The 25538-nt window shown below is 35.8% G+C and overlaps 2 protein-coding genes across 2 annotated transcripts in view; both read left to right on the top strand.

Annotated features, from left to right (window-relative positions):
• On the top strand, window positions 1-20436 carry LOC140139133 (uncharacterized). Its single transcript, XM_072160914.1, has 5 exons — window positions 1-61; window positions 1077-1340; window positions 2179-2331; window positions 5210-5557; window positions 20297-20436. Exons 1-5 carry the CDS (start codon window positions 1-3, stop codon window positions 20434-20436), a joined length of 966 nt encoding a protein of 321 aa, XP_072017015.1.
• Window positions 20306-25538, top strand: part of LOC140139132 (uncharacterized) — a 37809-nt gene continuing 32576 nt past the window's right edge. The window contains exons 1-3 of the mRNA XM_072160913.1: window positions 20306-20653; window positions 21777-21833; window positions 22963-23307. Of these exons, the coding sequence (XP_072017014.1) occupies window positions 20440-20653; window positions 21777-21833; window positions 22963-23307 (616 nt within the window). The 5' untranslated portion in view covers window positions 20306-20439. The remainder of the gene's footprint in view (window positions 20654-21776; window positions 21834-22962; window positions 23308-25538) is intronic.

Here is a 25538-nt window from a genome sequence, read left to right as displayed (position 1 = left end):
ATGGTATCTTTACATGGTAACCATTTTAATCGTTTAAAACCAGTGAAACGAATCATACAGGGTGAGTAAAAAAAAGTGCAATAGAGCAAAGAATCGATATTTATGTAAGAACCAAGTTGAACTTTCCCATTATTGAAAGTTTCAATAAATGCCACACTCAATAGTCACCTTCTGTGCGAAAATGAAGTGACTGGCTTCTACCGTTTCATTTTTATGAGTCCTTTTGCTGCGATACCCAATTTCATTATTTGTCCACGAGGTACCATGTATTTTGAATGGGAGCACACAATGCACGATAAATGCACCAGCTCTTAAACTGACTTTAACTTAAATAAGGTTGATTTTTGCGTTATTTTTATTTCTTTTTTTTTCTGTTCAAACAAACTTTCTAACATTACTTTAATTCCTTCATACCTCACTCGACTCCAACTCCAGTTTTTTTAATCCCAGTATGTCCAACTTACTGGATGTTTTGTAATTCACTCCACTCCAATTTGCGCGCATTTCATTTCGGCATTTGAAAAACCCGCCTACACATTTATATGGTTTTGATAGAGAATAATCATCTTTAAAATAAATGGAAAATTAAAATAACAACAAATAATGTTTCTTCTCCTTAAACAAGACCAAGGGCAATAACACTTTGGGTGCTCCATTTTATTTCAATGCCAATGAGGTTAAGAAACTGGCAGTTGTTTCAAATCTACCTTACACAGAGTGGGCTGACATTCAAATTATTTTAGGTGTCTCTTGGACAAACATTCAAATTGGGTATCGCTATAAAATGTGTCATAAAAACAAAACGGTAAATGCTAATTCCTTCATTTTTTCACACAAGATCACAAATGGATATGTTATTTATAAACTGTTTAAAAACGTAAAAGGTTCAACCCGGTTCTTAAATAAAATTGATTCTTTTCTCTATTGCACTTTTTTTGACTCACCCTGTATGAAACTTTACAGAAGTTCAATGGGATTTTAAATTATGTAAAAAGAAATATCAATGGTAATAAATCTATGATAAAAGTTGGTTTGGGTTGTTTATTTAATGTTATTGATTATTTGTCATTGTCAAGATATTGCCCTAGGTAACGTGACGCCGTCATCAATAGATGTCATTGTAGCAGAGACACCAGGTGCGTCAGCATATCAACTGATTATAATAGACCAATATGACACAGAAGTGGTAGAAATAGTAGATCCGCGTGATTTTGTGAATGGCAGCTTGCAAGTCATGTTTGACAATCTTGAGCCCAACACAGCATATAAAATATTCCTACGTGTTACTAATGCTAATGGAACAGTCACATATGCTCGTACACTTAATGTGAGGACTACAGGTAATTTTGCAGATTGTTTACTTCATGTCTTAATAATATCAATATCATATGGAAATTTGATAGTTGCAGCTAATTCACAGCCTCATGAATATACGCGATGTGTTTATTCCAATCACAGATAATAACTTTCAAATACGCGGAAGGTTATTGAAAACGTATCATAACCGCGTCCCGTGACGTAGTACATAAGTACGCTTTACAATAACCGCGTTGCGTGACGTGTTATGCGTTCGAACAGTTTGCTAGGGCGCTGGTCGCGGTATTTGGACATCGCGTGATTACGACTAGAGTGATTGGTTGCTATAGCGGTATTTTATTGATCGGTTATTCGATTATATAGAGGCCTTGCATGTGACATATTATCCCGTAAATATGGCGGACTACTCAAATGCATTCAACAAAAGCATGATTGCAATCTACCGTGACAGTTTGTCTCACACACATAACCCTGCACTACGATCAAATAGGTTGATGACAACATTTGATTGAATGGACTGCACTCCGCCATAACTACGGTGAAGGACACCGGCGCAAATCCTTTGTTTGGAGCCAATCGATAATTTCATGCAGGGCCTCTATACAGGGAAAATAAGAGATAAAGTTAAAATTATGTTTTGTTTTCATGGAATTAAAAGCGACGGTTCTGACTGAGCAAGCATGTATTTTCACCCGAAAATATCCTGAGTTGGGACTCGATTCCAGAACAAGATTTTGTGATTTTTCACAATACCCTCAAAACAACTGTTGCGCAGACATTAACCTCTAAACATTTCCATACCTTTGTGCGCTTAATATATCTTGCCCATATCCACTTGAAATATTTGCTTTATTTATTTAGTTTGTTATTCTGTCAATGATGAGGAATGTGCTGAATGTGCTGACGGATTTTATCGATGTGCCACTGGCATATGCATTCCAGAGGAATATTTATGTGATAATGACAATGACTGTGAAGATAACAGTGATGAATATCTTTGTGGAAATAAAACTGGTAAGTTCACTGAAGAAGCCACAACATAACCACTGGCAGGTACGGCTCACGATTGGTGCACTCGGAATAAAACCGGTAGTTTCCGGATTTATTATAAAACAGCTTAAATTTAAAGCCCTCTACAAAATTATATTTTATACTATTCATATACAGGTCTTTATTTTAAACTACTAGGAGAATTCAAAGAGAATGGAGTTTTCATGACAATAGCCATGGATGGGATATCTGCCCCCCCCCCCCCCCCCCATTTTATTGGGGACATTTGCTTAGAAATGAGCATAAATGGCCTATGCCATGGAATTTGCCTTCCATTTGAACGTTTCTGGTGCAATAAATTGCTAAACATGGTGAAATAGAGTGCATGTTTGGCCAAAATGACCGAAATTACTACAGGTCATGATGCAGTCATGGTCCATGGCAAAGGCGATTCGACCTTTGTGGCATTAAACCCAGTTAACAGGAAATTAATCCAGTAAATCGATTCAGTAAAGCAAATAAGCTCATGCATTCGATCACTAACGGCAACCAGCTTCGGTCGATTACCCCAGCTGCAGCGTGTGTAAACTCTAATTTGCATAGAGGCTGTACGTGAAATTATTGATTGGCTCCAAACAAAGGATTTGAACCGGTGCACGTAATCATGGCGCAGTGTGTGTGAGACGAACTGTCGCGGTTGATTGCAATCAAACAAACGATGTCTTATGTATTACTTTGTTCCGTGATGAAAATCGTGATGTTTTATTTAATCACTCTCGAAAAATGTATTTCTTTTGTAGGCCTATTACTTTGTTTTGTGATGAAAATCGTGATGTTTTATTTCATCACGCTTTAAAACAAACGATTTCTCATGTTTCACTTTGTTTCGTGATGACAATTTTGATGTTTTATTTCATCACTCACGAAAAATTGATTTCTTATGTATTACTTTGTTTCGGGATGAAAACCGTGATGTTTTATTTCATCATCACGCTCTAAAACAAACGATTTCTTATGCATTATATTTGTTTTGTGATGAAAATCACGCTCTAAACAATAATTATAGTTACATGCATTTCAAGAAAAAATCTTATTAAAACGGTAGGCCCTATGTTGTTTAGAAAAAATGTAGAAAGTGATGATGATGATGATGTCGATGATGATGATGATGATGATGATGATGATGATGATGATGATGATGATGTCTCCAAAAGTGTCCCGGTTTGTTTTTCTTGCCCTAAATCGTGCGTATCTATTAATAAGGCACTTCAATAATCAATAATCAGTCCCGTGACGGCCTCCACTAACTAGCTACTAACTTGGGTTTATGGGCGCTGATATTTCATGTTCACTGTCACTTATTTATCAGAAAAGTGCGACCCTTTGTCAATCACCTACAGTACCCATTTCGGCATACTATATAAGAAACTCATCATGATGATTGCCAGAGAATAGTTAAGATGTAGCTTGTACCGTTTTTTGTGGCATCCTTCAGAAGTGAGCGGTCCGATACCAATATTTTCGGTCAAATCTCCATTCAATTAACACGGGAGTTGGCTAGCTATGCCTTGCCCTCACTCATATTTTACAAAAGTGCGACTATTTCTGAACATCTAACCTAGCTGTAATTTTAGGTCATGTTAGAGAAATATATTTGCTAGAAGTTTGGAGAATAGCTAACATATTGGCTGGTTATTTTTCACACAGTGATGTTAACTAGGCAAGTGCCCATTCTTGCAACGTACATCATTTGTAGGGGTCACGCGTCAATGGTGAGAGCACTGTGTATTGTGTATAGGAAAACGGACAGTAACTGCAGTATGTATTTATGAATTACCAGTGGTCATAGATTCAAAACCATAGGTCCCAGAAAAATGTTGTAATACACTTCTCCGATCCAAACATCCGTCGAAATTGATTGATACACTTTCCATGATGCATAAAAATCATCAAGGAATGTCATTTTTACACATACATCGACTATATTGAAATACAATCTGGTTTTGTTCATATATATTATATATTCATGTGTCATGCGGTTTGCGCACCAAACATGAAGTTCCTACTCCATTTAGGGAGGACAGTTTTATGGTCTACTTAGCTCAGCAATGCTTTGCTGTCTTCGATAATGGTTCATGTACACTAGAGCGTTCGATAGGAACAAACGAGCAGTATACGAGTTTGCTGATATCTATCGGAGCGTTCAGCAGAGCAGCAGGGTTATAAACACGGTCGATGGTAAAACCAAAATCAATTTCCTTTGTGTTCAGTAAGTACATATCGACCCACTCATCAACCACTCAAGTGGTCATTAAATACGCATGTCTCGGGTCATGTCTGTGGTCAATAGAAAGTAAATAATGTGTGTAAGTTTATGTTTACATAAAGTGGTGTAATTAGATTTCAAGGGGTTGTTAATTCAAGCATGGTCGTAAAATTGATTCGATCGATATTTTGGTCAATGCGTTGTATCGGAGCAGAGTTGTCAATTGAGCGGTCCCTCTCCGATACAATGCGCTATCGAAGACAGCAAAGCAAAGCATTGCTGAGCTCAGTAGACCATAAAACTGTCCTCCCTTAGTTTTAAAGATGTGCTAGTTAAAATGTGACATTTTTTTTAAGAAATAAATAGCATAGCCGTTGTCATGGAAGCGGAATATAATACACGGGAAGCAAATTTTCCAACAAGGCAGAATAGAGTCTCCATACTTTTCTGAATGGCCTCTATTTTCTTACGTAATGAGCTATTGTGTGCAACAACATGTGACAACATGTGACATTTTAAAATTGTTTTTTGTACGGACATTACAGAAATGAACATGTAAAACATTGCAACTCCTTGCCTCGACGTATGCTTTATTTACCCACTACGTATTATAATTTGTTATATAAACACACACAGACTGTCCAGACAAGGAAACTCGTCTGTCTACAAACGCCTCCGTTACCATACAATCACCAGGCTACCCTACATATTATCCGAACGACATTCAATGTAACTGGAATGTAACACCATCAGCGACGAGGAGGATCCTAGTGCAATTTCTAGACTTCAAAACCGAACAAGACTATGACATTTTGTATGTTGGAACTCTCAACAATCGCAAGGCTCTTAGTTATTCTGGTTATGACACATCTGACGCACTAATCATATCACCCATTAACGAAACTTTGCTATTTGAATTCAGTGCAGACTATTCAGGCACACGTACAGGGTTTTCCATTGTAGTGACTGATGTAGCAAATGAAGGTAAGAAAAATGTAAAACGACTATACAATGATATCTGTAGTAACATTATAAAGCGTGCGTACCAACCGATTGAAGGAATAAGGACGTTTCTGTTGATAATATGAATAGATGGATGGTGGTAACAAGCAAACATTTGTACATGATAAAAAATGCTTCAAAAACAGTGCGTCTTTTTATCTGTATCATATTACAGACTTGACATTTAGTATGGAATATTGTTCGCAAAATTCCACGACTGGTCTGGACGGAGTCTGCAGAAACCGCACGGGCTAAATTAGGGTGCGTCGGTAGATGGTGTAAAATAATTGTTTGATAGAAAATGTGCTTTCCACAAGTATACATTATGGTGCTCATAATGTAGCAAATTTGCCTAAAATGGCGGATTTAAGGAAGCTGAATTTGAGCTTTGTAGGGGCACAATTTCGGACTTAATACAACATGGTTCTGTTATTATCAAATTTACAGGGGTTTGTGGTGATATTTCATAAACATCGTCAGCGGTTGGCATTCATCACGGCTGAAATGCACTTGCATAGTACCAACATTTTTAACATGGGAGGAGCTTAAAATGTGGCTCTAAAAAGTGGTATGTACTCAAAAGGTTTGAATGGCCCCACCCCCACTCCTGGGTCAACTGTTATAAACTTACGGTACATAAACAACTGCACGAATTCCTGGTTATCCAATGAACTCACACTGTTTCTTTGTGTACAGTAAGTTTATAAAATTTGGCCCCAGGGGGCCATTCAAACAGTCTGAGTGCGTACCACTTTCAAGAGCGATATTTGTTAAAGCTCCTCCCACTTTCAAAACTGGTAGATTACAAGTGCGTTTCAGTTCTGATGGACGCTGATTAGTATTAGTTTCAGTGTATATCACCTCAAATCTCAATAAATTTGATAATTACAGAATAACGTTCCTAAATTTCAGAAATTTTACCCCCACAAAAATCAAATCCAGTCTCTTTAAATCCGTCATTTTGTTTGCTAATTCACTACATTATGAGCGCCAGAATGTAAACTAATGGAAAGCACATTTTCTGTCAAACAATTATTTTTCCCCATCTTCCGACATAACCAAATTAATATTTAGCCCGTGCGGTTTATGCAGACCCCTTCCAAAAACTATTCCATACTAAATATCAAGTATGTACATCATTTCATGATCTCCTGTTTTTGCTTTCAGTGGTTGGTTATCTAATCCTATCCAATTGCTCGAGTGTGACTAAACCGTTCTTGTGGCAAATTATTTCTTTTGAATGTTATTCGGATGATTTATTATTAACTCATTATTTCGTATGCTCAAGCAGGACATGATAATAAAGGGTTCACAAAAAATAACCCCCCTTTAAATAAAAAAAAAATCTTTGCATAACTTGACATACATTTTGTTGATTTGAAACATTTAAAAACCTGTGAATACAGGAATCATTTTCCTACCATCACAAAGTTCTGTCTTTAAAAAGTCTTTTTGTTTTGGCCAAAAATAATCACATTTTCCAAAAATGATGCTTTCAGAAAATGTTGCCCTTTTACACATCCTATTCATTTAATGTACAAAACGTGATTTATTTAATGGTGTTTTGTTTTCTTCATTTTTTCTGTATACGATTACTCAGTCACCCATGTAATCATCTTGCATTATAAAACAATGAATCATTGACATGTACTGGTTTTTTCCAGAAGAATTTATTGAGCCGGCGTTTCAAAAATGGTAATAGGAGTTACAAAACATTTCTTTGCATAACTTGACATTCATTTTGTTGATTTGAAAAATGTCAAAACCTGTGCATAGAGGCATCTGTTTGCTACCCTATCTACATTATCCCTTTTCAAAATCTTTCTGTTTTGGTCAAAAATAATAACATGTTTCAAAAATGATGCTTTAAAAAACTTGCACTTTTCAACATCCCATACATGTAATGTACAAAACTTTCTCGACATCAATGTTACGATTGATTTAATTGTTTTGTTTTTATTTACCTTTTTGCCTCTTAACTCTTAGTCACCCATGCAACCATCACGAAGAGCAAAATAATGATTCGTTGAAACTAATTTTGACATAAACGAGGACGTTGAAAAGTGCAACTGTTTCTGAAATCATCATTCTTAGAAAATGTGATTATTTTTGGCCAAAAACAGAAATATTTTTAGACGAAAGAACGTTGAGAGGGTAGAAAAAACGATTATTTTATTCACAGGTTTTTAATTATTTTTTCAAATCAACGAAATACATGTCAAGTTATGCAAAAAGAGATTTTGTTATTTTAGTTAATTATTAGTTTTCCCCTGTTTGTTCACGAAATACGGGATAATTTCTACGGTCTGGTGCCGTATTCCATAAAGCCGAAGCCATGAAGCCGAAGTCTGAATGGAATACGGCACCATACCGTAGATATTTTCCCGTTTTCGTGAGAACAAACAGGGGTAACGATTTTATCCTTTAGTGATCATGAATGTTATTATCTTACGACTTGATTGACGATCTTACTTGCTTCCTTGCTTAAACAGTGCAGTATGCGCGAGATGCTTATTATACCGCGCGAGTCATGTTAAGCAGACGCGCGCGTGTTTTGGACTACGCAGGTAATACGGGAAATATTCCTGCATATTAATGAGGAGTACGCAGGTAATACGGATTTTTAACCAAGTGGTGTTTGACCAATGAGATTGCAGAATTATTTATATCAACTAAAGGATAAAATGAGACATATGTGTAAAAGATAACAGACCTACTGTTTCCTGTTTGTGAAATTTAGTATTGAAATATGTATGTGTTTTCATTGACTAGATAATTCTTTTTGCAACAATATTCTGGAAGTCATCAAAGAATCATTTCACTGCTACGGTAAGTAAAAGAAATTCTACATATATCCAACTGTAAAATGTGCGATGGTATGTGCGTATCTCCATTCAGCTACTTTGAAAATAAGATAGTAGCAGTAGCAGTAGCTGTAGCTGTAGCAGTAGCAATAGCAGTAGTAAGCACACAGTTGTCCCAAAATACAAACACACACACTTGTACATTAAGGCTAAAAACGTTGACTTACCGTTTTGGTGCCAACACCTGGGCCGGTCGGTCTTTTTTTTTTTGGGGGGGGGTGGCAATTTCTGCAGCTCAATATCTTCAGACGAGTATTTAAAATATGTAAAATGTGATTCAAATCAATGCACGAATCGCGACTGAATATAATCTGTCCCAACATCTCCCTGCTAAAGTTACAGTGTAACTTAAGTGGCTGTGGCTGCCACATAATGCCATTTTATCTCCCCGTGCTGTGATTAACCTTTATACACCTTAGACACCTTATACACATACACAGCTGACGGTGTATATCGGCGAATTTCTCTACGGAAGGCTTAGCATTTTGCTACTCTAGCCTCAAGGCTTAAGAAGTCGTAAGACCAGACTTAACTGAAAATACTTTTCCCGAAGCACGGCTACCATAGCCTTGAGGCTTCGTTAGCCCGTGGGCCAGGCTGGTAGGATTAGCCCCAGGCTTCGGTAAGATTTGCATTTGAATTCAGTATTCTGTAGCCGTAGTCTGGCAAGCCTGTTAGGCCAGGCTTATAGCGGGTTTTTTTTTACCCTGCCTCAAAGCAGGTCTTAGGTCGTACGCCTTGGTCTATTTCAATTTTCAAATTCTTTCAATTGTATTGCAAAGTTTTTCTTTCATATCATTTTTTGTTTATACACTTTATGAGAATCATAGTTTTTCTTTCCTGTAGGCTAGCAGTTTTACCCTTTTTCGGATGCAAAGAAAAAATAATGAGTAAAAAGCATAGAAGTATCATTCGAACAAGCAGGCCTTATAATAAAGTCAAGTGAAAATGAAATAATACATAAAAGACACAAAAACGAAAAAAGGCTAGTCTTCGCGCTGAAGGACAACAACAACAGGACAACAGCAATACCCTAACCTAACGAAAACCTTACGCCACCTCGATCGCCGTGTAATCCCTACGGCGTTACTTTTCATCAGCTTCTTTTCATAGTGGCGTATAGGTCCGATATGTCAATATGACATGTATTCATTTATTTATTTATTTATTTATTACATCATATTTACCCAGGGTAAACCGATCAGCAAAAATGCTGTTCCTACACGGGGCCCTGCATCATATAACAATTGCAAAACAGAAATTTAAAATTGCATATAAAAGTACAATAAAATTATTAACATAATCAAATCAAACCAACATGACAAAATAATAGCACCAACTCGAGGAACAATTATTTGACCAAAAAAAATTAACATCTCTATTCACTGTTAAATACATATGAAACCACTATTAACATCATATTGTAGCTTAAACTTTGTAAAACTTTGTAATTTTGAGGCGTTCCTTACATCATAATTCATTTTGTTCCATACCTCAACACCACTGTACGAGAAAGAAAAACTTTCTGTATTATTACCTTTAGAGTAAGGTGGCAACGCTAGCAGACCAGCTGTAGCTTGTCTTGTATTAATGCCATGATTATCAGATACATATTTACATTTGGAAGAAAGATATGATGGCGCCAGGGCATTTAAGAGTAGCATTGCGTACCAGTCAAAGAAAATCAAAAATAGTTGGCAGACTTCAAAAAATGGAATTTCTTCTTACTTTATATCAGGATGCAACTTTGGTCAAAGTCTACAAAAATCAAAATTATTTCATCACTGCACCTTCGTTACCATAGCAACGGCCAAAACATCAAAATGACAGGTTTTAGACTATTTCGGCACTTTTACAAGGCTAAAAAATAACAAGTTTCAGGATTCGCCATATAAAGGAAAAATAGAGGTAAACCTTGAGAGTTCCACAACATAATTGGCAACATCTAAGCTTTTTAAAAATACAGTTGTTTCAACAAACAGTCTGTCCTACTTGGGATATTCCATTGTTTCAAATAGGGGTGTTTTTCTTAATTTTTGACTTTCTGAAATATAGCAATATTCAATGAGCTGTATCCCCCAAAGTGGTGCTTTTTATATGTTATATTTTTCAGTGTGGCTGGACTAGATAGTACTGTACCCACATAAATAAAAAAAAACGTTCTGGTAATTTTAATATAGGCAAACAGTGTTGCCATAAAGATAGGTATTTTTCCATAAAATAAGAGTTAGACCAGGTTAAAAATGTTACCACACTTGAAAGGAAACATTCTCACATAGTTTTTCTGGACCAGTTTTTCATGAGCAACAAGAATTTATGAGGTAAAAATAAAAACAATGTATCCTGAGAACTTCCTGTGAGGGCGCTTTATTCAAAATGGCTGCCAAAATCCAATGAAAAGCTACTATATGTTTAAAAAGGTCGCATAAAAGATAAAAGTGACTAGATTTCGGATTTGTATTGATGAAAGTAATGTATAACTAAGTCAAGGTATAAATAGAATGGTACCAACAGGTCACAGTTGGGAACGCTTTTCAAAATGGCCGCCAAAATCCAATGAAAAGCATATATATGGTTAAAATAGTCACTTATGAGGTATGATTGCAGTGGCGTAACGTCATAGGGGCACGGGGTTACACGGCCCCCAATCGATCTGAATTTTAAAAATCCCATAGGAAAGTTACCAAAAAACGGACTGTCACCCATATTGGTTGGTGCCCCCTCCCATATGATAACTGGTGCTACGCCACTGTATGATTGACCAGATTTTGGTTAAGCATTGATAGCAGGAATGTAAATCTACGTCAAGATATTAAGAGGAAGGTGCCAGGAGGTCACAGCTGAGGGCACTTTTCAAAATGTCGGACCAACATAGTACACCGTTAAACTTAAAAATAATAGTCACTTAAAAAGAGGTATAATTGACCAGATCAAGAATTAATATTGATCCCAGTACTATAAAATTAAGTCAATGTAATAATAGGAAGATACCGGGGTTCACAGTTGAGGTTGCCTTTCAAAATGGCCACCAAAAAGAGCGGCATGATATCAGCCACAAAGCCACAGATAAAAGTGTTAAGAAAGAAATTTGTCTTTGATAAGAAAATGTAATAGTTGTCTTTGATGAATCATTCAATAGTTGTCTTTGATCATTGTCACCTCTAAGCAAGTGTTTCAGAGTGCTATATAGCGAGCTACAGAGTGCTATATAGCGAGTCAAGATGGCTAATATGATCACCAAATCTCCAAAATGACCACCAGAGAATTGTCCCTATGTATTGACAAAGGGCAGGATATTTACTTCATACTCTTCTTGGTTTCACTGAATTCTTTTATTGTATGTTTATTTTCGAGATCACTCACATCGATATCACTATTAAGAAAATTATTCTTCATTATAATTTGAAAGTTTTGACATTATTTTGTTGCATTTTGATGATGTTCTTCTAGAAAAAAGGGGGTCATTGGGTAGCCGCAACCAAAAAAAGGGGGTCATTGGGTAGCCGCAACTAAAAAAAAGGGGGGGCATCGGGTATGACTTTTAAAAAAAAGGGGGTCATCGGGTATGACTTTAAAAAAAAGGGGTCATCGGGTATAGTCGACTTCAAAAGATGGGGCCTATTGACAGGCAGATACCGTCGCTTCCAAAGTTGAGTGCCCCCCCCCTCCCCCGGGTAATGATACTTTCTTGGCGCAGTATATTTAGTTAATATGTTGCCCTTCGTGAACATATAGGGACAATAAATTATTCCTGTGGCCATTTTAGTGGTCAACTTGACTTGGTGACTCGTTCTTTTGCACCCTCAAAACGCTTACTTAGAGGTGACAATGATTGAATACAACGATTACATCAAAAACAGTTATTTCAATGTTTCAAATATTTTTTTCAGTAACATTATCTGAGGCTTTGTGGCTGATTATACTGTACTTTGATAAATATTAATCCAAATTCAGATCAATTATGCCTCTTTAGTGACGGTGTACTATATATACGCTTTTTATTGGATTTGGCAGCCATTTTGAAAAGCGCCCTCAACTGTGACTTTCTGGTACCTTCCTATTGAAATCTTAATTTAGCGTTACATTACTGTCATCAATATTTAAACCACAACTGGTCAATTATACCTCATAATTGACTATGGTAACCGTATAATGCTTTTCTTTGAATTTTGGCGGCCATTTTGAAAAGCGTCCCAACTGTGACCTCATGGTACCTTCTTATTAATATACTGACTTATTTATACATTACTTTCATAAATACAAATCCATAATGCAACAAATTCTATCTTGTATCCGCCTATTTGAAGAGCATAATTGCTTTTCGTTGGATTTTGGCAGCCATTTTGAAAAAAAGTGCCCTCACAGGAAAGTTTTCAGGATACAGGATTTGTACTTTATACATTCTTGTTCCTCAGTTTCTCCTTTCATGTGTGGGACTTAGCTCATTTTTAACCTGGTCTATTTGGCCGTTTTTCAGCATAGCTGTATGATAGGTAATAACAAGATGAGCAACAGCTCCACTGAGAGACATTTTTTCTGGCAACACTGTCATTAAAATAGTATCAAATCGTGTCTCACTTTACGGTGTATTGATGCCAATTTCTTTTGGTACATTATCAACCCTAATCAGGATTTTCAGTGAAAGTAAATGCTAAAAATCCCTATTTTTCCACACTACCTGATAATGTCAACAATCATAAAAAGTTTCTGGCAACACTGCTCTCCAGTACAACAATTACCAAAACTTTTTTTTCTATAGATAGGTAGACCAATACCTTATCTACCTACCTTGCAAAAAATAATTAAAAAAAAGCACCACTTGGAGGTTACGTCATTTTTAAAAAGATCTTTTTTTTTTCATAATTAAATTTAATGAAAAACACCCTATTTTACAAAATGGTATCTACCATATTGAAATAATTAATTGTTATGTTTACTTCATTTTTGGAAATAACAAGGATGGATACTTTATTGTATGGGAGAAGATTATTTTAATTCACGTTCTTCATACAGAAATATGACCTAATATTTAAGCATTTTTCCAGTTGTGAAAAGGGTAAAAATAGTGAAAATTGGGTCAATTCATATTTTGGCCGTTACCATGGTAACCATAGATGTAGAGGTAAAATTTTAACCAAATTTATACATGTTGACTCAATGTCTAACCATGTGCAATGTATACAGAAAATCGATTTTTTGAAGTCTGCCACCACATCTTTGATTTATATACACAAGGTCTCTTAAATATTTAAACATCCGTAGTGCTTTAAAATAATTGCAACGATCATAAAGTGAATTATATCCTAAAAACATTAGACGAGGTTTGGGAATTAACGCTCAAAATAATTCTAGCACATCGTTTTGGTAAGACAGCAATAGTCAAAACAGGGTTGAATCAATTAGTCCTGGCCCTAGCTAGAACCCGGCCTACACCGGATAGGGCAGAGATTTTGACACTTGATTTGGGTTATTGGACCTTTGAGGTTAACGAATCACAGAGGTGCTTTTGCGAAAGCGGCTGCGAATTCGAGAAATCCAAGATGGCCGCCGGCGGCCATTTTGAAAATTTTAAATTTTAGTTTTCACTCAATATTCATGTGTAATACATCATTCTATAGGTTTTTGCATACAAGGAATCAATTTCTGACATTATTTTTATGATTGAAGGTCAGTATAACACGTTTACATTCAAAATGGCCGCCAAATGGTTGCCAAAAGATGGGGTTTTCATTAAAATGTATTTAGAATTCAATATTTTAACTTATTTGATGTTAAAAATAACCATGGGTTGCTGATATTATGGTCAGTTGTCTATGTCATTTCTATCATCTCCTGGATATGTTTAAAAATCAAAATGGCTGCCAAAATGGCCGCCAAAATCGTCTTTTTTCATTAAAATGTGTTACAGGAGTATTATGAAGTACCAGATTTACAATGAAATGGTGCCAAACATTGTGTTCTTTTGTATTCAAAGTATCTCTCTGGTAAAGGGGTAACAATATGACATCAGCATCAATTAATATGATCTCATGGGCATGTAAACATTCAAAATGGCCGCCAAAATGGCTGCAAAAACATGATTTTTTCATTAAAATGATATTTAAAACAGCATTTTAATAGATGTTGTGTTAAATATTTTCATTGAACGCTGATATAATGTTAAAGGAGTATTTCTATCCAAATTTCTTCCTGCTCATGTGTTTTTACATTCATGAAAGAAACCTAAACCCAAATTTTCATGCAAATCGGACATTCAGTTGGCGAATTATGGGCTATAACATATATTTCAATGGTCCATAGGATTGTGTGTGATACTTTCGTTGTCGACAGAATGAAATTCAAAATCGAACATTTCGGCCCGTTTCTCTAGATATAAATTATAAATTTATAAGATAAATTTGCAAGATTCCTTTTGCACATGATCATTATGCACCTAGTAAGGAGACCGGGGCAGGTTGGCCCCTTTTTCCCCACTTATCTGGAGAGCTCAGTTTGTGGGTTAGGAGGCTCTCAATTTGATACTTGAGAGCTGTTTACTCTAGGTAAATGCTAACAAATTTATATGGCTCTGTGACTTATACAAAAGTTATAGTAGTTGTAGGAGAGAGCGAAAAGAAAATTAACCAGGCCGGGGCAGGTTGGCCCACCCAACAGGGCAGGTTGGCCCTCTATGCACAACGTGTGTTATTGCCATATTTCTTTCCAATACAACATTCTAAAGTTACAACTGCGGTAAGATATCACCTATCATAGTTCCAAGATAATCAAAAAATAAAATTCATTTTGCCCCATCATGGGTCATTCTTGAGGAAATAGCTAAAATCAAGGAAATAACGTTAACCAATCATCTTATAAAACCCATAACGAAAAACTGAAAGGCTGTGGATAACAATTGTAATTGACTTTTTTGTTCATTATTAACTATTCTGAGTGATGAATTACTTTTTATGTACAAATTCCCAATTATAAAGAAATATGATATTGAAATATTGCTTTTTCCAGTCAAAAAGTGCTCAAATAGGACAACAATATAGAATTTTTTTGTACTATACTCCGCCTTTGAACAATTTTATCCATGGAACTGACTAGTGTTGGTGTGTAAATTGTATTTTGCTTCATTTGACACAAAATGGGTGAAAATGGAGAAAGTATGCATAACTCTTGCCCATAAACACAATGGCTAGGGCAACCTGCCCAGCACAAGTGGGCCAACCTGCCCCATAGTCTATTTTTTGTTTTCCATCAAATTCCGCAAAACAGAAACAGGATGGAAAGCTTTCAACTATATGGCATTTTAAGCAAGACCCATACCTTCCAGCAACTTACAATTTACATAATGTATTATGTGCAACAATAGTGCTTTCTTTCCTTTCTTTTTTTTCTCCAAAATGACCATGCAAGTAGTTTTTAAATTGATAATATTATGTCTCAACAACATGTAATTTATCTGATTTTTTAAGGAAATGGTGCCACATGAGTGCTTTCTTCGAGATCCAAAAATATCTTTGTGGCAGAAGGGTAACGTAAAATATGTCATTCAAAATTATCCCATGGGTAAGTTCAAAGAAATAAAATTGACTCCCAAAATGGCCACCAAAATATTATTTTTTCATCAAAATCTGTTACAGCGACACTAGGTATCTGGTTTTCAAGGGGATGGTGCCATAAAAGGGGAGTATTTTCCCACATAATCATTATAGCATAGCAGTAATAGGAAAACAGCATGGACTTATGGGTAATTGGGCATGTTTAAAATTCAACTTGGCCACCAAAATAATATTTTGGATGTTGGTGTAACAGTCATTTAAAAGAGTATATTATATTCTTTTAAATGACTGTTACACCAACTTTCAAGATACCAGTTTTTTACAGGAGATGTCATTTTTTCAGCTTCATGGCATATGGTTAACATTCTGTCGTAAAATGATTCTGCCGGCATGCTCATACCAACGGGACCCCTTATATACTAGGTGCATAATGATCAAGTGCAAGAGGAATCTTGCAAATATATTCCCTTTCCCGAGAAACCGGCCAACATGTTCGATTTTGAATTTTATTCTGTCGCCAACGAAAGTATAACACACAATCCTATGGACCATTGAAATATACGGTATGTTATAGTCCATAATTCGCCAACGGAATGTCCGATTTGCATGAAATTTAGGATTTAAGATTCTTTTATGAATGTAAAACACATGAGCAGGAAGAAATTGGGATAGAAATATCCCTTTAACATTATATCAGCGTTCCATGGAAATATTTAACACAACATCTATTAAAATGCTGTTTTAAATACCATTTTAATGAAAAAATCATGTTTTGCAGCCATTTTGGCGGCCATTTTGAATGTTTACATGCCCATATGAGATAATATTAATTGATGCCGATGTCATATTGTTACCCCTTTACCAGAGGGATACTTTGAATACAAAAGAACACAATGTTTGGCACCATTTCATTGTAAATCTGGTACTTTATAATACTCCTGTAACACATTTTAATGAAAAAAGACTATTTTGGCGGCCATTTTGGCAGCCATTTTGATTTTTAAACATATCCAGGAGATGATAGAAATGACATAGACGACTTATGCTTTGTTGTCACCATAATATCAGCATCCCATGGTTATTTTTAACATCAAATAAGTTAAAATATTGAATTCTAAATGCATTTTAATGAAAACCCATCTTTTGGCAACCATTCGGCGGCCATTTTGAATGTAAACATGTTATACTGACCTTCAATCATAAAAATAATGTCAGAAATTGATTCCTTGTATGCAAAAACCTATAGAATGATGTATTACACATGAATATTGAGTGAAAACTAAAATTTAAAATTTTCAAAATGGCCGCCGGCGGCCATCTTGATTTCTCGAATTCGCAGCCGCTTTCGCAAAAGCACCTCTGTGATTCGTTAACCTCAAAGGTCCAATAACCCAAATCAAGTGTCAAAATCTCTGCCCTATCCGGTGTAGGCCGGGTTCTAGCTAGGGCCTGGACTAAATGACTTGTACACTATATTAAGGGTGTTACTATCAAAAAAAATTGCCCAGACTTCTTAAAAGAGATATTTTACAGGACAATTTCTGAATAACACAATTTACTTGCTTATGCCACAATACACTTCTAGTGCCCGTTTCTATTCATCGTTATGTATTCTTCTCCCGTGCATTATTTTCGCGAACTACCCTTCACAACCCAAATTATATAAACCTGCACGCTAAACAATGCATTATCTAAAACCTGCACGCTAAACAATAGATTCTAGATAATACGTGCACGCTCAAATACTAGAAATACTACTTTCACATAACCATAAAATAGAGTTAGGTGGCGCTTCAGACACAGAGATCACATAACTATATAATTGTCTGTTCGATATATATACCAACAAAAAAGTACGAATATACATTCTGTGGTGTTAAAATGGTATAGTTACAAACGGTGTTCTATAATAGTGTACAATTACCGAATAAGGTGCAACTCGCTAGACTTGAGTCCAGTCCTCGTTTACGGAGTTTAGGATTAGGGTTTAGGGTTTGGATAGGGCAGTCTTGTAATAAGACTAGTAGAGTTGCACCCTTGCAAATATCATTGTCATAAATTATGATTAATGACCTCAAATAAATCAAACATCAAATGAGAATAATCGAGCTTCTATTAATTAAAAAGGGCCAAAAACAGGTGGATCATAATTATACAAGATGACACCATTGCAAAATATTCAGCATTTTACAAATGAAATACATGTAGGCCTATATCTAAAATAACATAGCCGGGCCTGGAAACACACACTAGCGCATAATATCATGATCATGCTTTATAATACCATAGGCCTTCAAACACATGTGTTTGAAGGCCTATGATAATACTGAACAAATTGTTAAATCCCAATGTCGTGTGTTTTAATATAAGTAGTTCAAATTATAGAGCTATAAAGTCCAGTTGATATTCACCGTAGTACTAGTCTGACATCTAAATCGATCGTTTCCAACTGGTTCAGTGCTCTCTGTGTTCGAAACCACGATATTAAATGATCACAACATAAAGTCAAGTCAATTAAACCATGCGTGAATAAGTTACCTAAGTATGACGTATGGCGCAATCGATACCATTGATTACAGGGATTGATTTTCTTTACCAGTTAAATGCTACGTCGCTGGTCAATGTCCTGACGGTGTTTTTAAAATGTAAGATATTTTCCCTAATATTAAAACTAATATAATGAATGCAGCAATTAATATTGCCTATTGTTTTAATAGGCCTACACTCAAAGTGTATGACGGATAATGTACTCATGCAAATGCATTCGTCAAGATAATCGCATTTGCCATGGAGTTATTGCATTTAGCTTTCGAGCCTATCGGCTCTCAAGCTAAATGCAATAACTCCACGGCGCGTGCGATTATCTTGACGAATGCATTGCACTCAGTTCATTATCCTTATCGTAATTCATCGTCAATTACAACACCTAAACATTTAGCCTTGTTAACTCTCTCTAGTTTACAACCATTAACAATTACTGAAAAAGAATCTTGCACTTGAGTTGGATGAAGTTTCTTTTGTAGCGAAGTGTACGCCACTATGACATGCAATGTTTTTCATTTTTGCCGATATTTCTTAATTATAAAATGTGTATAAAAAGTGGCGTATGGTCGATACGCCACTATGGAAAAGGCAAGTTTCACTTTGTAACTTTACGCCACATTTAATTAGATAATTAATTATCTAATTTTGACTGATGAGACTTAAAAAAATTAAAGAGGACATCATTAACATTATATGTGCCAATTCTCCCAAAAATGACCAAAAATCACCATACGCCACTATGGAATGCAGCCCACGAAAATTAAAATGATGCATTCATAGGAATGCAATACATAGTGGCTGTGAAAAAGAAATTATCGTTTTTCCAAAAAAAATAAATAAATAACAACATAGATTTTTTTCCTATGGAATCTATCTAAGAAATTCGGTGAAGGTGTATTCTGAAGTAATATCTCATTATTGTGTTAGTTTGCTCATTTCATCTGTGTTTAATAAAACGAAACTTTTGTATAACTGTATGGCAGCATTAAAATTACCAGAATATTCATCATCTCCAAAGCAAAGCAATCGTCAAATGAAAAAAGCAAAATATTTTCTCATTAATGGTTTTACGTATCTTGTGCTCATGTGATTCAACCCACTACAGTGGTGTAGCCAGCTTCTGGGAAGGGGATGGACACAAACCTATACATGTACCGACAAAAAACTTGATATCACCGACGTGTGCACTTATGTTACGTTAGTGATCTGCTCCTGCCCCCCCCCCCCTCTCCATAGCCCTGACCCATATCGATTTTACTGAGATAATTTGCGCAGAAATTTCCAAATTTTAATTTTGAACTGCAACAAGCAAAAACATTGCATAGTATGACCAATTTTGTTATTACGTATTATGCTTTTTACATGGACTGTCGATATATGTGATGCGATCAAGCAAAATCAGTCGGAACTCGGAAATATTGATTTTGAGATATAGCCAAACAAAGGTAACATTTTCTTTTCTTTCCTATTGTTTTGGAAACTCTAAATAGCTCATATCTTTGGAACTGGTTGCTCATTTTCAACGGGGTTTTCTGCACAATGCAGCTTTGGAAATGCTTTTTATTATCTTATAAGAAACTGAAAATTTAATATTTCCGAGTTCCGACTGATTTTGTTTGATCGCATCACATGAGGACGATCGTATACCGACTCGACTATAAAGTACATTATTTCTCGGTTCCAGTGCACCACCTCTAGTGCACCACTAACCCACTATGTGGACATGCCTTAACTAATCGACTAATGTTTAATTTATTCCTACTCAGATTGTCCTGACGAGGTAACTGAATTGTCTTTAAATGGTTCCGTAGCCATTCAATCACCCGGTTACCCTGGTTATTATCATAACAATATTCGATGTGAGTGGACGGTAATACCAACACCAATGCGAAGGGTCCGTGTGTAATTTATGGACATTAAACTTCAAAATGGATTAGACGTTTTGTATATTGGAACTATCAACAATTCAAGAACTCTTGCTTATACTGGTCGACTTGCTTATGACACGCCTGACGCACGTATTATATCACCATTTAACGAACGTTTACTGTTTGAATTCGCAACTGACAGCTCTGGGACAGATAAAGGGTTCTCATTATTAGTTACTGATGCAGAAGATGGAGGTACGAAACATAAAAAGCGATAAGAAATGAGATAAAAAAACCCTATGTAATCGTTTCCTTTAAAGGATTACAGGGAGGTTTGTATAGTTACCAATCGGTGTCACAGACAAAGCAGGAGATGGTACAGCTGTATTTCATTAAATAAGAATATCTATGCCCGTGACAACACCAGTCCAACACCTGTAAGCTATCATGTCGTCCTTACAACACCAGTCCAACACCTGTAAGCTATCATGTCGTCCTTGTAACCCACACTGACACCCTTTTAACCACCAAAAATCCCTTAACACATCCTAACTCCCCAAGCCTCACCGTTCAATCCCTAACTAAACCTGACACATTTAACCCACCTAGAAACTATTTAACACAACCTATGGCACGCCATGAGATTCTTTGGCCATCCTGAAAACCCCGTATCGTGGCACCTGTGAGGATTAAAGGTAAAATGTTCCAACAGTACCGTTTTTAAGATAACCTTTTTAATAACTGACATTGACGTACAAGTGACGTATATAGTATTGCTTAACTATTAGGTGTAATTAGATTTTAATTGTGATTGAACTATTCTCTTTTATTTGACGTCAGTTTGGGGACCAAACACGAGACACTTGAGCCATCATAAAACACCGTGACACTCCGTGGCAACCATGATCGGCGTTGATCCACTATGACTTCCTATGACCAACTATGACACCCATTGACAAACCGTGATAGTCCTCGATCCACTCTAATATTCATTAGCCAAACAACCACACCCCTTGACCAACCGTAACAATCCGTAAAGGTGGTCCAAGAAATCAAAATGCGCACACATTCCCTTTTAAGGGATTTTTATAATAAGTACATGGTGTAAATATGACTACAGTAGGTCTAGTTACTCTGGTATATTGCATAGGGGAGAGAGAGAGGCATGGAAGGGTTTCCGGGTACCTGGTGGGTCGAGCCTACCAAAGAAAATATTTAGGAGTCGTGGGTCATCATGGTACCAAGTACGGGCACGAAGGCTATATTAGTTCTTGTTCTCGAGAAGAAGAAAACAGGCACTGGAGATACTAGTTGATCAAGTGAATGGTTTTAAGAACCATTATAACGCTATAAATTTTGTTGTTGTTTTTTTGACCAGATTACGCCCTATGTAAAAACGGACTGGAGATCATCCAGGAATCATTCGCCTGCTCCGGTAAGAAATAGACAGTATAGACATTCCTATGAAAAGAAGAGGAGAAAGCGCTCTCCTTTTTTGACGAAATTGTCAGAAATGTTTGGTCACAATCTCCGGAAAAGTATTCAATTTCTAGAAATGACACAATAACATCAAACACCGACTTACTCGTCATACTTGATCAATCATCACCCAATATGCTTTATTCATGGTATTTAACTCCATTTAATACGGATTTATTTGTTGACTATATGGAAAATTAATGGCTTAATAGTATTTTTTAAGCTATTCTAAAAACATAACATGATTAATTTTGTACATGTTTCCAGCGGAACGGAGTATGCTTGTTTACAGTTTACTTAAATGCACTATATCGTAAATACTTATGACGTGAATCCGTTACACATACCATTTAAAAGTAGCTGGATGTTTATCCAAAAGACATCTAAAACTTGAATCTCAGCCCACTCTGTGAAAGGTAGATTTGGAACAACTGCCATTTTCTTAACCTCATTGGCATTGAAATAAAACGGAGCACCCTAAGAGTTATTACCCTTGGTCTTGTATAAGGAGAAGCATTATGTGTTGTTATTTTTATTTTACCTTCACCTTAATGATGTTTATTGTCTATCAAAATCATACAAATGTGTAGGCGGGTTTATTCAAATGTCGAAATGCAATGCGTGCAAATTGAAGTGGAGTGAATTACAAAATATCCAGTAAGTTGGACATATTGGGATTTAAAAAACTGAAGTTGGAGTCAAGTGAGGCATGAAGGACTTAAAGTAATGTAAAAAAAGATATCAAAATAACGCAAAAATCAACCTTATTTAAGTTAAAGTCAGTTTCAGAGGTGGTGCCTTTATCGTGCATTGTGTGCTCTCATTCAAAATGCATGGCACCTCGTGGACAAATAATGAAATGGGTATCATAGCAAAATGACTCATAAAAATTAAACGGTAGATTCACTTCATATTTTCACAGAAGATGACTATTGAGTGTGGCATTTATAGACACTTTCAATAATGAGAAAGTTCAACTTGGTTCTTACATAAATATCGATTATTTGTTCTATTGCACTTTTTGTACTCACCTGTATTTCAATTTGATGTAACCATAGCGTATTTTCACCTACATTTTCACACAGATTGTCCAAACGAGACAACTAAGTTATCATTAAACACCTCGATTACCATACATTCACCAGGCTACCCTGCAAACTACATGAACAATATTCAATGTGAGTGGACGGTAACACCCACACCAATGAGGAGGGTCCTAGTGCAATTTCTGGATTTCCAACTCAATGGAGATGACGTTTTGTATGTTCGCATTATCAACAATCCAAGGGCTCTTTATTATGATGGTTATGACTCGCCTGGTACACGTATCATATCACCCATTAACGAAAGTTTGCTATTTGAATTCAAATCAGACGGTTTGGGCACAGATCGCGGATTCGTATTGCTAATTACTGATGTAGAAGATAGAGGTAAGAGGAACATGTCGATTAGGCCTAACCATTACCTACGTAGGAAACATATAATGTCACTTTAAGGGCTGGGTTTAAGGGCAAACCAAATGTACTGGTAATTTTGAAACCGAAAATTTGATATTTTGGTGATATTTCAAGAAGGTGACATGCCAAAGACAAATCTTTTTACACATACTTTATTATTGCTAATACAACTCTTTTCTGCATACCTACGTTACAATTCGTTTTGGTGATATAGTAATATTATAAATTTTGTGACTGCATTTTGGCGTTTTCGATGCGAGTTTAGGCTTACCGGGATTTAACGTTGATATCTGGTCCTGCTCCTTTTATAATTTTACTTTGATCGTCGGCTTTTGTAAATAACATAATGTAGATTGGTTCTGAATACGTATCGTAGTCCTCTCGGTAGGTTTTTTCATGATATAATTACCTTGAGTTCCATGTAACAACCCCAAATTTACCTCTGAATTCAGGGTTCAATGCTGTTTTCGGAATAGCCGTAGACTCAAAAAAGTGCACGAGTGGCGACTATGGTTTTATTCTTCCCGCATTGATGATTGTGTCTACGCCTAATAATATACTTCTTTGTATATGTTGACTGTATCAAGGTATACAAATAATTGGTTACATGTCAATGACCTTTTGGTTAGTATGACTTCAGGGATAGACCCTTTGTGCGCCTTTCTATTATGCAGGAGCTTTACCCGCAGACATGTGCCCGTGACATGTGCCAATATTGCGTAACGTTAGAGGTTATTATTTATTTATTTATTTATTTATTTATATATTTATTTATTTATTTATTTTATATGTATTTATTTACTTAATGACGTTTTGGGGCTCGAGAGAACTGACACATAGTTTTATTTATTTGTTTATTTATTTATTTATTTATTTATTTTTATTTATTTATTTATTTATTTATTTATTTATTTATTTATTTATTTATTTATTTATTTATTATTTGATGATTCAGTGAGCAGATTTATCGATTGCTACTTTAGTTGTTGGACTTGGAAAATTACTGCATTAATTTTGGACGTCATATTTAATTTGACTTGATCTGAATTTATTAACCATTTTTGTGAATATCTTCGTATACACGGTATAACACGAAAATGCAAAGTAAATTTCATATACACGAACCGCCCCCCAGTCTGTATAATATCAAAATGAAGAAATATTCATTATATTTCAACGACAGAAATCGCGTCATCACGTTTTGATATAGAAAGTTATAATCAAAATATTGTAGTATGTAAAGGTCGTGACCGGTTTTAACGCCATTTTAGCTTTAGAGGTGACAGAAGTAAATATACAACAGTACACCAAGCATGCAATTAGTGTGTCACTATGCAATAAGCATGTGTACCTTATTTGTACGCAGGTTGCGATGTTAGTGTACAATTTTGAGGTTAGATCCTTCGATTATTTAAAATGATTATTTACTTATAACGCTGCCTTGGAAACATTTATGTTTAAACGGCTACATGCGTGTTTCGAATCACTATCTACGAGTAGCTCACCACAATTTGCAGCATTAAGAACATACATCAGTGCATCATGTTTTGTAACACACGTTGTTGAATATGCTTACGTATATATAGTAATAGGTTAACGAAATAAATTTCTAAATGTAATATCTTTTTAATATAATACTATTTTAAACTAATTTTGCTTTTTACCAGCTTAGACATTATTGCGCGTAGTAAAGTCCTCAACAAAATTTTGGAAAGTTTTTTCAAGCATCTTTATCTCAAATTATTTGTGACATATTTATATCGTGTTGCATATCAGTGGATAACTACAATACTCCCCTTTACAATTACACCCCATTAGAAACAATAACATTTTTTACGGCTGAGTACACGCCTTGTGAATGTAGTAGGATCTGAAACAGAATTTGCCAAATTGACCGTTATTCTGTGCTCAAACAACGCTAGCCACTAATCTCAATAGCGGGTGGAAAAACCACAAGCAGCCACAATAGTCATGCACCTTCTCTTCATGGTGTTCACCGACCTGGTTACACGTTACTGTGGCTTGACATTCCATTCTTCAACAAGGATTCGTCGCATGTCAATCAATGTGGTTGCATATGGGCTTCTCTGGCACGTACAGCACGATCAAGCTGGTATCACAAGTGTTCAATCGGGTTCAGGTCTGGCCTGATGGCAGGCCATTTTAGTTCTACTCCCATATTCTGTAGGCAGTCGTTGACTACC

The sequence above is a fragment of the Amphiura filiformis genome, chromosome 18 (assembly GCF_039555335.1).
Source record: "Amphiura filiformis chromosome 18, Afil_fr2py, whole genome shotgun sequence".
In the NCBI taxonomy this organism is placed as follows: domain Eukaryota; kingdom Metazoa; phylum Echinodermata; class Ophiuroidea; order Amphilepidida; family Amphiuridae; genus Amphiura; species Amphiura filiformis.
The sequence above is the reverse complement of the archived record's forward strand: the minus strand, read 5'-3'. Positions and strand labels throughout refer to the sequence as shown.

Coding starts and splice junctions, on each gene's coding strand:
- LOC140139133 (XM_072160914.1), top strand. CDS start 1: ATGGTATCTTTACATGGTAACCATTTTAATCGTTTAAAACCAGTGAAA. Junction 62..1,076: donor AGTGAAACGAATCATACAGG/GTGAGTAAAAAA, acceptor GTCATTGTCAAG/ATATTGCCCTAGGTAACGTG. Junction 1,341..2,178: donor ACTTAATGTGAGGACTACAG/GTAATTTTGCAG, acceptor TTATTTATTTAG/TTTGTTATTCTGTCAATGAT.